We start from the raw sequence: 15,226 nt of genomic DNA on the forward strand, positions 1-15,226 counted from the left end.
CATAAGCTGCAGCTGCCTCGGTTTTCCATGTAATGCCTCTTAGCTTCTTGAGTCATCAAGCATCTACTAATGTTTTCTCAACCTTTTGTTCCTGATGCTAATAGCTATTTCGTTTTCTTTCCCTTCGGGCTCCTAGCGTGAGACCTTATAGAGGCCAACCCTTTCTCTTTACTCATTTTTTCCCCAACTATTTTTCAAATTATTGTGTTATAATAATAAACCAGGTTTTGTAAAATCAATCAAACAGTGCAGATGAGTATAATGGTATCCCTTTGTCCCTCCAAAGTGACTAACAGCTTACCTTTATCTCAACATCTCAGTTACAATTGAGTGCTCTTTTATATTTTTCAGTATCATAAACATACTCTATAAACATAAATAACATAAAATTACAAATTTTCTATGACAATTATAATTTCGTCACTCATCCATAATTTTTTACTTTGAGAACTATCATTTTTTGTTTGTTTGTTTGTTTTGTTCTTTTTTTATTTTAGTGAGAGGAGGGAAGGCAGAGACAGACTCCCGCATGTGCCCTGACCAGGATCCATCCAGCAAGCCCACTGGGGGGGCAATGCTCTGCCCATCTGGGGTCCTTGCTCCATCTCCACAGAGCCATCCTCAGCGCCATGGGCCAATTCACTCCAATTAGCCATGGCTGCAGGAAGGGAGAAAGAGAGAAGCAAAAGGGGTAGGGGTGGAGAAACATATGGTTGCTTCTCCTGTGTGCCCTGACTGGGAATTGAACCTGGGACATTCACATGCCTGATGAACGCTCTACCGCAGAGCCAACCCACCAGGGCGAGAACTATCATTTCTTCATTTATCCAACTTTCTTCGTTACTCCAGATCTGCTCAACACTATTGCACTTGACTTAAGAATTTGTTAATCGCTTGAAAAGGTGTCTTTTTTTTCCGACAGAGAAAGAGAGACAGACAGACAGAAAGAAGCATCAATTCTTTGTTGCAGCAGCTTAGTTGTTCATTGATTGCTTTATCATATGTGCCTTGACTGGGGGCCTACAGCAAAACGAGTGACCCTTGGCTAAAGCCAGTGACATTGGACTCAAGCCAACAACCTTGAGTTTAGAGCCAGTGACTTTTGGGCTTAAACCAGTGACCATGGGGTTGTGTCTATGATCCTATGCTTAAGCCAGTGACTGCACACTTTAGCTTGTAAGTCCATGCTCAAGCTGGATGAGCCTGCACTGTGTTTTTAAATGTAATTGAAAATATAAAACTGCATAATCATAAAATACAGAAAGTTAGAAATTGAGGGGTCTTAGTAATTATATATCCACTTACTGCTGAATAAATGAGGCAGAAGGAGTTTAAATATTTTCTCTTAATAGTTAGAACAAGAATTCAGGCTTTCAGGCTTCCAACTTAATGCTCTTTCCACTTCACTATATCATAAGTGTTCTGAATCTTTTAACCATCCGTATATCACCTTCTTTTCCTAGGGGAAATGTCACTGGGATTTATTGGTCTAGTACTCACTATATCACAAATAATAGAGAAAAGAATGTCTTATCTTGAAAAATGATAAATTGATGTCACATTATAAATTTGCTGTAATAATTTTTCAGTGTAAATGTTGCTACCTGAGAATGCAAAACAGTGTTATAAGAAAGGTCATAAACAGTAACTGTAACAACAACAAAATAAGTTGTCTTGATTTTTGTTTTTTTAACTTAAAAAAGACTAACAGTTCAACTAACAGCATTAGTCCTTTCTAATTGCTTTAACTCATAGAACCTGTCATGTCAAAACATTTGAATTGTTACTTTCCCCATTAAATTGTTTCCTATATTTGATTTTCCCAAAATGATTACCTTGGCACTACTTAAATTACAAATTTATTAACTAATTCATTCAAGCATCAAAGTTGTTGAGTTCTGACAGGTAGGATTGCTATAAACAAATTTCAAGCAGAGTATCTTATTGCTATGTATAATTACTAGGAAATGACAATATTATTAAATCAAGGCTCCACATGTTAAGAAATCAAAACAGGAGATTCTTAAATCAGGAATAACATACTTCAGAATGATCAATGTTAGTTTTTCAGGGGTGTTCTTTTAGTGGCCAACAATGTTCTCTCTTTTTAAATACTTTATCCACTCTTCCATCCACTCATTCCTTCCACATACCTGTGCCAAATATAGAACTAGGCTCTCAGAATACAATGGTTGCTGTCTTCTCTGAGCTTTAGTTCTTAGTATACTGGCTAAGTCACAAAGCTCTAAATTGGTGACCTCGTTTTTCTTCTATCTAGTTGATTGTTGTTGCTCGCACTTTTAACATCCATTTTATTGTCCACCAAGCAAAGATACCTTTAGGACCAGGGTTTCAGTCTGGCTTTCTTCAATACATTTCCAATGGGCTTCTGATCTTTTCATGTCTGGTTCTTTGCCAACCAACATTACTTAAGTAGCACCTCCTCGGAAAGGTCTTTTATAAACATCTAATCTTAAGTAGTCAGTCCCCGGTTATTATCACATCAACCTGTCTTATTTTCATTGTAGCCTTTGTCTCTGATATTTTCTCATTTTTTTTTGTTAAATCTCTGTCTCCCTTTCTTCTATGAGGACTCTGTGAAGGCAGACAGGAGCTTTATCTGGCTAGTCTGCCTCTGAATCCTAAAATGGCGCTTGGCACACAGTTGGCATTGATTAAATATTTGTTGAACTAATGAATGGATTCTTAATTGACTACTGCTTGTACTACAGATACTGATATATCCTTGAGTCTACGGCCATACCACCCTGAACGCGCCCGATCTCGTCTGATATATCCTTGTTGAGATTTTAATTCTCACATTTATAAAGATTAAATCAGAATTTAAAACTAAATCTTAAAATTAAAAACAGTTTGGAAATGTGGGAAACATCTGGCAGAGGAGTAATTCCGGCACTTGTGATGGGAGGAAAGCTTTTCTCTGAAGTAAGGAGGTTGTTGGCCTCTATTGCTATCATTGGAAAATGCTTGACTATTTTTGTTGGTTTGCACAGGAACTGGGAACATCTGGCACTGGGATCATAGAAGTTCATTTTCAAGTGAAGAGTTGTAAGAACTTTAGGGGTTGGGAATGGCCTAGAAAATGAAAGCAATCTAGAGAAAGGAGAGGCTCATATCTCTTTAATGGCTTTAAATGTCTTTTAAATTTTATTTTTCAATTACAATTTACATTCAATATTATTTTTAGTTTCAGGTGTACAGCATAGTGGTCAGACAATCATATACTTTACAAAGTGGCACCTGAATATTTCGAGTTCCCACCTGGCACCATACATAGTTACACAGTTATTACATCGCATCTCTTTTAAAAACCAGGTTTCCTTGGTATTTCAAGAGTCTTACTTAAAGGAAACTTCCTAGAAAGTTCTTAATTCGTGTGGTTTCTAAATAAGCACTCTTTGGGGGTGGAGGGCACTGTGTGTGTAGCTCCGCCTAGTTTAGGTTCCTCCTGGCCCAAAAAGTTGTGGCTACGGAACAGGCTTTGGCAGCTGCTTTCTATACCGTCATTTTGATCCCTTTAAAGGTGGGATCATGACGGAAGATGTGGGGGAAGAAGGCGGGAGCCCACAGCTGGAGTCTTGGTTGACATAGTAACTCTTGCTCTCGGCTCTCAGGCTCCACTGCCACCAGTCGTCGCGCCTGTACTCACTCAGCCCCATAGTCAGGGCCTCCTCCTTTCGGGGTCCCCGTTGTGACTCCCTAAGTGGTGACTTCTCCGCCGGCTAGCAGCAAAGCCGCTCTCGGAGCTCAGACAGACGGGCGTCCGCACCCCCTGCCTCACCGTCGTCTCTGGGCACCGGTCTGCCCCGGGCCAGTCCGGCGACTGACGCGGACCCTGCGCACCGCGACCTTCTGGAGCTGCCTGGACGTCTCCCCTGGGAGCGGGACTTAGGGGCAGTCCGGTGTTCCCGCCATGAGCCAGAGCCCCGCGTTCGGGCCGCGGAGGGGCGGCTCTCTCCGGGTCGTGGCCGGGGCCGGCGCGTGGCGCAACGAGAGCCAGGACTATCTGCTTATGGACTCCGAGCTGCGGGACGATGGCTGTCCGCAGAACCCGCTGCCTCCGTACGGCTACTACCCCTGCGTGTGAGTGCGGGCGCCCAGGGCGGGCGGGTGCGGGCTGCGCTGCGGGGCCTGTGCGCTCGCAGGGGTGGATGGACTAGACCCGCGGGCGTCTGAACACGCGTGTACCTCCCAGGCCACATGAACTGGGACCCCGGGAGCGGAGGGGCGCTTGCGGATGTAGGTTTGCTCCGGGTGAGCAAGCACGCGTGTATATACCCGCGAGACAGACCACGGGCCACCCACACCACTCCAGTGATCAAGTGTCTCGTCAATTTCTCCAGCTTGTATGTCACCCGGTGCTCTCCAAGAGACTCAGTGTCGCTGCGCCAAAGGCATGGTCTGCGCAGGGGACTGATTCAAATTTGCGCCCCTGTGACTCAGCCTGTGTGGGAGAGATGACTGGCACACGAAAGGTCCGGGCTGCTGGCTGGGAGCGCCAGGGAGCTCGGGAGCCCGTGTGCCCCGTGGGCGACCCGCCTACCTGCCTTAGCCCTTCAGGTGCGCGCACAGGTCCTGAGGACCTCGGGCGGTGGGGAAGTTCGAGAGTGTGAATGGGATGGGGTGAACTTGTCCCGGGGACATCCTCCTCTCCGCCTCCGGGTCACCGGGTTAAGTCTAGGACACGGAACTTGCAGGTTTCCCACCCACAGCACTAAGCCTTTACCAAAGCTTCGTGAGAGAAGAGCCTGCTAGTATGCGGGCCCGGAGCGGAGTGACCTGTGGAAGCGAGGGGGTCGGGACGGTTGTAGTGGATTCTGAGTAATTAAGAAATTTTATTTAAGAATCTGTTTTTTGTTTTTGTTTTGCGGGAGGGAGCAAGGGGGTTAGCAGAGGCGGGCAGAGGACCAACCGAAGGAGGTCTCCCCTCCCCCATACTCCTGGGCCCACGCGTGCAGCTGGTAGATAGCATTTCTGCCTCTTTGCTCCTTGACTTGATTGGATAGGCTGGTTTCCTGACCTGTCACGTCCATCTATATGCGGTTTTCCTCCAAAGGAAAGCAGTTCTCACTAGCAGTTCTGTAAGCAGCTCAAGGTGGGGGGGGGGGGGGCGGGGGGGCGTTTCTGCACCCATGGGCTCCTGGCAGATCCTCGTGATAGGTGGTTGCACCCTCCAATCTTTGGTGAGGGCTGCCCAGAGTCAAGGCCTGCTGTGGTTCCCTTTCACAGTAAGAGGTGATTCTTAGGAAACGGAGCATCTAATTTTTTCCCCAGAATAAATAAAAAAAGTTGGAACTGGTTCCACTCATCTGGGTGCTGTACAATTTGAAACAATTTACACACACATATATATGCACACACATATGTGTATATATATAATATACCTTTTAAAAATTAAAATATATTTTACATACCATACAATTTAAGTTTACACAAAGTTATGAAACCATCTCCACTATCTAATCCACGATTATGTCATCACTCTCAAAAGAAATCTTGTATTTGACTTTAAATTACAGAATATTCCTATGTTTTACAGTATAGAGCTTCTCAAACTCTAATGGACATATGACTTACCTAAGGGTCTTGTTAAAATGCAGATTCTGATTTAGTAGGCTCTAGGCACAACCAAGATTTTACATTTCTAACAATCTCAGAAATGTGGAGGCTGATGGTCCATGGGCCATAGTCTGAGTAGCAAGGAGATATATGCCAAGAAAAAAAAAAAAAAAGAAGGAAAAATAAATCAATTCTGGATATTGTGAATACAACTATTTTCAAATTTGTATAAGCTTTTTTTGTTTTTAATTGACTTAGACTTGAGATCTACTAAGAGGGTAATGTTACCTGTGGCTAAGTTAAGCAACTTAAAAAAGCTATACTGCTTTTTAAAAATTAGACTGTCTCATAGACAAAATCTTTTTTTTAATCATCTGATTAGGCTATAATCAGTTGTTACTGTCTGTGAGGAAAATAATTTGATTAGAAAAACTTGTGGTAATGTATTAGTAGTGAGAGAGACTTAAGTAATACTGCAAACTTGCCCCAATATTTTCTTCAAATGTGGTTTACTGATTTATCTAGTTCTTATATTATCTACTATGTAGAGAGTACTTTTCTCCCTTAGTTCAGGAATTACAGATCACTCTTAATGGCTAGACTGGGGAAGCAGAGAGATGAACAGAAATATTTGAATAATACATTTAAGAGTGAGCTTTGTTCCAGAAGTAGAGTTTGGTCTTGTTTAAATCTATTATTTCCAAAAGGTTTTATAGTTACTTTTTTATCACTGTTTGCTTGCTCTGGCATGGTTTTTATTTTTATTTTTTTTTTCAGTTAAAAAAATCAAATAACTGAAAAGTTTAACTAGTAAACAATAGTTCTTCACACATATGATGTAAGAGAAAGAGCTAAAGGAAATTACTTCTCTCTGGTAAAGAGTACAAATAAGCCCTTCCATATGCTTGGTGCTTTTTTTTGTTTGTTTGTTTGTTTGCTTTTTTTTTTTTATGACAGATAGAGAGAGTCAGAGAGAGGGACAGATAGGGACAGACAGACAGGAAGGGAGAGAGATGAGAAGTATCAGTTTTTCGTTGCGGCACTTCAGTTGTTCATTGTTTGCTTTCTCATCTGTGCCTTGACTGTGGGGCTACAGCAGACCAAGTGACCCCTTGCTCAAGTCAGAGACCTTAGGCCCATGTTGAAGCTGGAAACCTCGGGATCTTGAACCTGGGTCCTCGGCGTCCCAGTCCAATGCTCTATCCACCGTGTCATCGCCTAGTCAGGCCCAGATACTTTTGACTAGTGGTTTGAACAATTTTATGTTTTCCTAGAGTGGGAGGTATATTCGTAAAAGTGGAAATCACTAGTACACTTTAGATACAATATTGCCATTTTTTCAGATTATTGAGATTTTCCCCCTTAGAACATCCCAATTTTTTTTAAATTGTCATTTATTTGGGATAAATTCAGTGTCTTATGTTAAAAAATTCTGTTTCATAATTTAGTTATGTAGAAATATTTTTACATATATCTAAGAGGCTTTTACAGCTGAAAATTGTGGCAAAATCCAGTTATCTTATTGAGAACAATTAATATATTCTCAGACCTTAATAGTGTAAGTAGTAAGATTTTGAAATAATGTTTAGCAGAAAAAGATTCAAATTTTTCCTTTTCCAATTTTTAATTGAAAATCAATTAATACACTCTGTTTTGAGTTATTTTATTGGTCAGTGGCAAGAAATCTTCCAGAATCCTAGAAGTGATATTATTTAAAACTTAAAGATATGTTTCTTGTTCATCATTTCTGAACATAGAGAAGAATTCTAGACAGTTGGTAGTTTCTATATTCTCAACATCTGAAATGCAGTCCAACTAAACATTCTGTTTGGCAAAGGCTGACTACATAATTAAGAATGAAGACACAGTAAACTGTAAACTAAAGCTCTGGCAATACAGTAGACAAATAATTAGAAAAAATTATGGTTACTAATACTTAGCAATACTGGGTAAAATATTTAAAGTAATTTAAAGACATTAGCCAGTTTTGCAAAAAGTAAAAGGGATTACTGTGTGCCAAAAGCAAAGAAATGAAAAGCCCGAGTGTAGTCTGTGAGCTGATGCTGTGGCCTATAATCCTCGGAGATTATAGATTTTGGTGACCAGGAATTTGGAGTCTTGTGTCCACATGCAGTGGAGAGAAGCTAAGGCCTTGGTTCCTGATGAGACAGAGAGTTGGACCTGAGACATCTCTGCCTCTGCACAAATCCAGGGTCATTATTATATGAAAAGTTAGGCTACAAAAATATGCTCCCAGCACAAAGTGACAAGAAACTTTATTAGTAAGAGGAAAAGAAATATTCCCTAAACATTTCATTCTTTGGGCCTGCATGTCATGTGAGTTTTTGTTTTTGATACTATTTTTTTTATACTACTTAGCGGACCTGGAACTCTTTAAGCTGAAAAATGCCTTTGGGACTTCTAGAAGAGTGAAAAAATAAATTTGAAAGACTAGTACCAACCATATCAACTGCTTAGGATTTTCAAGAAAATGGCAAAAGATAGAAGAGCATGGCTAAAGATATGCTTAATATAAGACATGACAAAATACACAAGGATATAGTCAACCATGAATGAGAGTCAGCAGATGGTACAGCCCCTGAGGAAGAGGCAGCATGAGACAGGGCAGCTTTATTGGATCATTAGGAACTTGAGATAATGTGACTCTTGCAGAGTATAAAATAGAGAATATAAACTATAAAATGTTGATAGTATATAGGAAATCAAACTCTAAGGAAAGAATGAGACCAATTTAGAAAAATAGAAAATTTACAAATGAAAATACAATTTTGAAATAAAAAACTCAAGGGAAAGACTAAAATGCAGATTAGCCATAGTATAATTGATGATAATACCCAGCATGCTGAAACATAAAGAAATTTAAAATATAAACATTATTGAGTCAAGGAACAAGAGATTAGGAGATCCAGATGCTGAAAATACGCTGAATAGGGGAGAGTCAATATTTGAATAGATAATGGTTAAAAATTTTCCAGAAATGATAAATTCTCATGTTTATGAAATACAGCAATATTAGTGCAATACATAAAAGTAAACCCATTTAAATATATATTGAAATTGCAGAACACTGAAGATGGGGAAATATTAAAATGAATCAATATACAAGGGATTTAAATAATTAAAAATTAAAAAAAATTTCAATTACAGCTTACATTTAGTATTATTTTGTATTAGTTGCAGGTGTACAGCATAATGGTTAGACGGTCATATACTTTAGAAAGTGTTCCCTTTGATATTTTCAGTACCCAACTGGCACCATACATGGTTATGACAATATTATTGACTATATTCTCTATGCTGTACTTTGCATCGCATGGCTATTTTATAACTACCGATTTGTACTTCTTAATCCTTTCACCTTTTTCACTCACTTCCCCAACCCCTTTTCCATTTGGCAACCATCAGTCTGTTTTCTGTTATCTATGAATCTGTTTCCATTTTGTTTGTTTATATTGTTCTTTAGATTCCACATGTAAGTGAAATTATATGTGTTTGTTTTTCTTTGTCTAACTTATTTCATTTAGCATAATAGTCTCTAGGTCTATCCATGCTGTCACAAATGTAGGATTTCATTTTTTTTTATGGCTGAATAATTTCATTGTATATATGTACCATGGCTTTTTTATCCACTGATCCATTTATTGACTGGCACTTGGGTTGCTTCTATAGCTTAACTATTGTAAATAACACTGAAATGAACATAGGAGTGCATATATTCTTTTGAATTAGTGTTTTGGGTTTCTTCAGGTATATACCCAGAAGTGGAATTGTGGGATTGTAAGGCAGTTCCATTTTTTATTTTGGGAGGAAACTCCATACTGTTTTTCACAGTGGCTGCACCCATCTGCATTTCCATCAACAGTGAGAGTGTTTCCTTTTCTCCACATCCTTGTCAACACTTGTTATTTGTGAATTTACTGATGCTAGCCATTCTGACAGATGTGAGGTAATACATTGTGGTTTTAATTTCCATTTCTCTGATGATTAGTGATTGTTGAGCATTTTTTCATATGCCTATTGGCCATCTGTGTGTCCTCTTTGAGAAGTGTCTTTTCAGGTCCTTTGCTCATTTTTTAATTGGATTTTTTTCTTTTTGGTACTGAGTTGTGTGAGTTCCTTGTGAATTTTGTATATTAACCCCTTATGAGATGTATAATTGGCAAATGCATTCTTCCATTTCGTGGGTTGTCTTTTCATTTTGTTGATGGTTTCTTTTACTGTGGAAAAACTTTAGTTTGATATAGTCCCAATTATTTCCTTTTTCTTTTTCTTTTTATTCTTCTCCTCTTCCTAGAGCAGATAAATCAGAAAAAATATTAAGAGAAATGTCAGAGATTTTACTGCCTATGTTTTTTTCAAGGATTTTTATTGTATGGAGTCTTACATTTAAATCTTTAATCTATTTTGAGTTTTTTTCATGTATATGATGTAAGAAGGTGATCTAGTTTTATTTATTTATTTTAGTGTATCTGTCCAATTTTTTTTCAATATCATTTATTGAATAGACTGCCTTTACCTCATTGCATGTTCTTGCCCTCTATGTCAAATATTAATTGATCATATTGGTGTTGGTTGATTTCTGGGCTTTCTATTTTTTTTTACATTGATTTTTATGTCTGTTTTTATGACAGTATCATGCTATTTTGACTACTGTGGCCTTCTAGCATAGTTTGCTATCAGGTAGCATGGTACCTCCAGCATTTTTTTTCTTTCTCAAGATTTCTGTTGCTATTTGGGGTCTTTTATGTTTCCATGTAAATTTTGGGGGTATTTGTTCTAGTTCTGTGAAATACACTTTTGGTAGGAATTACATTGGATCTATAGATTGTTTTAGTATATGTGCTGCCGAAGCGAGCACATATAGATTGTTTTAGATAGTAAGGACATTTTAAAAATGTTACTTTTTTTCTATCCATGAGCACAGTGCATGCTTCTATTTATTTGTATCTTCTTCAGTTTCTTATAATTTTCCAAGTATAGGTATTTTACCACCTTGGTTAAATTTATTCCTAAGTATTTTATTTTATGTTTTGATGCAATTTTAAGTGAGATTACTTTTTTAATTTCCCTTTTTGATAGTTTATTATTAGTGGATAAAGATGCAACTTATTTCTGGATTTTTATTTTGTATCTTGGTACTGTACTGAGTTTATTTACCAGTTCCAGTAGTTTTTTGATGGAATCTTTATGGCTTCTGTATATGGTATCATGTCATCTGTAAATAATGACAGTTTTATTTCTTCCTTTCCAATTTCGATGCCTTTTATTTCTTCTCCTTGTTTGATTGCTGTGTCTAGGACTTCCAGAACTATGTTGAAATAACAGTGGCGAAAGTAGACATCTCTGTCTTATTTCTGATCTTAGGGAAATGTTTTTAGTTTTTGCCCACTGAGTATATTAGTTGTGGGTTTTGTCATGTATGGCCTTTATTGTGTTGAGATATGTTCCCTGTATTAGCTGAAAAGTATTTATCTTAAAAGGGTGCTTCATTTGTCAAAAGCTTTATCTGCATCTATTAATATGATCATATGATTTTTATCCTTCATTTTGTTTATGTGGTGTATCACGTTTGTCTATTTGGAGATGTTCTACCAACTTTGCATCCCAGTAATAAATCCCACTTTGATTGTGGTGTGTGACCTTTGTAATATATTGCTGTATCTGGTTTGCTAATATTATGTTGAGGATTTTTGCATCTATGTTCATTAGGGATATTAGCTTATCTCTTTTTTGTAGTGTTTTTTATCTGGTTTAAGAATTAGGATAATACTGGCCTTGTAAATTAATCTTAGAATTCATCCCTCCTCTTGAATTTTTTGGAATATTTTGAGGAGGGTGATTTTAGTTTATCTTTGAATGTTTAGTAAAATTCACCTGTGAAGCCATCCAGTTCAGGACTTCTGTTTTTGGAAGGTTTTTTTTTTTTTTAATTTTTAATTTTTAAATTACTGCTTCAATTTTATTAGTTGTAATTGGTCTATTTAGATTTTCGGATTCTTCCTGATTCAGTTTTGGAGGGTTGTATGTTTCAAAGAATTTGTCTATTTTATCCAGATTGTCCAGTTTGTCAGTATATAGTTGTTCATAATACTTTCTTATAATCCTTTGTATTTCTGTGGTGCTAGTTGTTACTTCTTCTCTTTCATTTCTTATCTTATTTATTTGTGTTCTCTCCCTCTTTTCTTTTTGATGAGCCTGGTTAAAGGTTTATCAATTTTGTTTATCTTTTCAAAGAACCACCTTTTGTTTTTATTAATCTTTTGTACTTTTTAGACTCTATTTCATTTATTTCTGCTCTGATCATTATTCTTTTCTTTCTTCTGCTCACGTTTAGCTTTGTTTGTCATTCTTTATTTAGTTAGTGTAAGGGTAAGATAAGGTTGTTTATTTGAGATTTTTCTTATTCCTGAAATAGGCCTGTACAATGCTATGAATTTCTCTTTAGCTGTATCCCAGAGATTTGGGGCTGTTGTGCTTTCACTTTCATTTGTTTCTAGGTATCTTTTGATTTCTTCCTTGATCTTATTGTTAACCTACTTATTGTTGGTAACATAATATTTAGCCTCCATGTGGTTGTATGTTTTTCAGGGTTTTTTTTTTCCTCCTTTTTGTGATTGATTTCTAGTTTTATTTTGTCGTGGTCAGAGAATATGCTTGATATGATTTGTCTTCTTAAACTTATTGAAAATTGTTGGCCCTGGTTGGTTGGCTCAGTAGTAGAGTCTTGGCCCAGCATGTAGATGTCCCAGGTTCGATTCCCAGTCAGGGCACAGAGGAGAAGCAACCATCTGCTTCTCCTCCCCCCCTTACTTCTCTCTCTCTCTCTCTCTCTCTCTTCCCCTCCTGCAGATGTGGCTTCATTGGAGCGAGTTGGCCTCAGGCACTGAGAATGGCTCCATGGCCTCCACCTCAGGTGCTTAGAAGTGCTCAGTTGCTGAGCAACAGAACAACACCCTAGATGGGCAGAGTAGCATCCCCTAGTGAGCTTTCTGGGTGGATCCATGTTGGGCATATGCAAGAGTCTATCTCTCTGACTCCGCTCCTCTCACTGAATTAAAAAGAAAAAGAAAAAGAAAATTATTTTGTGTCCTAACATGTGGTGTATTCTAGAATATATTTCATATGCATTTGAAAATAATGTGTTTTAATAAGTTTTAAAATTCAAAATATATACACTGGAAATGTACTTATAATGTTCTTGATACCTAGGTTATATAATGCATAGCTTGTAAGAACTATGTTATTTTTTTCTTTTATATAAATGTGCCATTTACTTTTGAAGTATTATTATAATGTTTTGTACAAAATTGGTGCTCCATTGCTGATAGGATCTCTCTAAACAACAATATGAATGAAAAGCGATTCTTATTTAAAGGGTGACATCATTGAATCACAGTCATAGAAGAAACCTAAAGAGATTCTTAATTCTATTTTTTATTTCACATAATAAAAACAAAAATATCTGTCCTGGAGACTTTTACTTTTTACTTAATCAATGAGTTTCATGAAACATTTTTTGTTTTATAAAATAGTTTAAATTGAATAGAAATTGTGATTATTTAGTGATTTTAAAAAGCTATATACAATCTTTGAATGAAGATTTTAAAATTACTGTTTGTGAGGCAAATAAAGTTATTCTATGTACATGGTTAAGAAATATAGAATGCATAGCAAAGTAAGAGACTTTCTTAAAGCATAACAGCTTTTTTATATAAATTTTATTTTTATTTTATTTACTCATTTTTAGAGAGGAGAGAGAGAGAGAGACAGAGAGGGAGAGAGAGGAGAGAGAGACAGAGAGAGAGAAGGGGGAGGAGCTGGAAGCATCAACTCCCATATGTGCCTTGACCAGGCAAGCCCAGGGTTTCGAACTGGCGACCTAAGCATTTCCAGGTCAACGCTTTATCCACTGCACCACCACAGTTCAGGCATAACAGCTTTTAAATGCAAAGTGTATTGTTTCCTTAATGATCAAAGTCAAGGACTTAAATAATGTGCCATAAATATAGTATTGAATTACAAACATTGTCAAATAGTATTTATATGAAGTTTATCTGTAGGCCATAATATCATTTAAAATTCTGAATTATGGAGAAACTTATTAAATAAAGATATATGGAACATTTCTCTAATATCTTTTGCCTTATCTTTTAAAGTTTTTGAATATAGTTGAAAATGACTTTTTTTATGGATCATGGATTTTTGAAAATTTTTATTGACTTCAGAATGGTTTTTGGATGAAGGCTATCTATGAACCTTAGGACCCAGATTGTAATTTCTGATTTAAGAGAGGCAACCTAATGTCAGAGCCCACAGATGAATAAAATCTCCAAACACAGCCTTCTTTACTTTAGGACAAATAAAATGTGTCTTCAACACCTTTATGGATAAATAAACCAATGAAAAAATTCAGATTGCAGCCTGGAAAATGTTTTGTGACATAATTGCTAACAGGGCACACTACTCTGTTGAAGAAGTTTAAGATTGAAGTTAGAGTATGTACTCAGGCCTATAAATCACATTAAATTCTTATGTTTCTCCTTCATTTTGCCTCCATATGTCTAATAAATATGTCTGTTTAAACATCTGTTAATTTTTGACACTTATTTGTTCATATATTTATTTCCCTCTACTAGACTGTAAGCCTCAAAAAGTGGGACAGTCCTCTATCTTTCTACATTTAGCACAGTGTGTAACAAAGAGAAGGTACAAATTATTGTATTCCTTAACAAAAATGTGATTCTCTCCTCAGTACAGGGGTGGGCAAAAGTAGGTTGATAATAATGAATAATATAATAATTAATAAGTAATAATACAAGAATAAACTCTGTGTTTTGTGTACTCACAACTATAAATCTACTTTTTCCCACCCTTTGTTTGTTGTAATAAGAAATGAAGTGATACTGGCTCTTTTCATAAAATAACACCTGAGTCCTCTAAGTTAGGCAGAAGAATGAATATCCACATAGATGGTGATACCCACATCTTATATTCTAGCTGCCTGTCCACTGAAATTTACCTTCTGGGGAACTGGTTACTGATCACTACCCCCACTACCATGCTGCTCTCTTTTTGTTCTTTAGCCCCAGGCTCTTTCCTTCACGTTTCTTCTGCTTACCTGGGATGAGGCTGTATCTTTATCAGGACCCGTCAAATGCTCAGGGATAACCAAAGAGATTTAACAAACAGAGAACTCTTTGCTGGCTATAACTGCTCTTCTGGCTCATATATAGAGTCTCCTAAGAACTGACCCCTGCCTGGCAACAAGTTTTATCCAAATGTCAGAGAGCATTCTTCCCACTTCTCCTCAGATCACCTCATAACAAGGTAGCCTTTAATAAGCCCTAGCCCAGAAAAAGATCCCCTACTTTTTAATCGTGTAAGATATACCTTGCAAACTCTATTTCCTTTTCTAGAATCTCCTTCTTTCCTGAATTATTAATATGAAGTATGTCCACCCATTTGAGCAAAGACCCTACCACCTACCCACAGAGATGAGGCTTCTTCACTCGCTGGTCCTCAAAGGGGCAGTCACATCAGAACACAACCACCCAGCAGCAGTGGAAGGATAAAATCAGGCAGCTCTTTTCCTTTTAAGAACATACTTGTCAAAAGATAAATAAAA

The 15,226-nt window shown here is 37.4% G+C and overlaps 1 protein-coding gene across 3 annotated transcripts in view; it reads left to right on the forward strand.

Moving 5' to 3' along the window:
* The first annotated feature begins 3,573 nt into the window (after positions 1-3,573).
* The window catches only part of TRPC6 (transient receptor potential cation channel subfamily C member 6), a 136,743-nt gene continuing 125,090 nt past the window's right edge, over positions 3,574-15,226 (forward strand). For all 3 annotated transcript variants that reach the window (XM_066247981.1, XM_066247992.1, XM_066247998.1), the window contains exon 1: positions 3,574-4,104. In XM_066247981.1, the coding sequence (XP_066104078.1) occupies positions 3,935-4,104 (170 nt within the window). In that variant the 5' untranslated portion in view covers positions 3,574-3,934. The remainder of the gene's footprint in view (positions 4,105-15,226) is intronic.

The sequence above is a fragment of the Saccopteryx bilineata genome, chromosome 1 (assembly GCF_036850765.1).
Source record: "Saccopteryx bilineata isolate mSacBil1 chromosome 1, mSacBil1_pri_phased_curated, whole genome shotgun sequence".
Classification (NCBI taxonomy): domain Eukaryota; kingdom Metazoa; phylum Chordata; class Mammalia; order Chiroptera; family Emballonuridae; genus Saccopteryx; species Saccopteryx bilineata.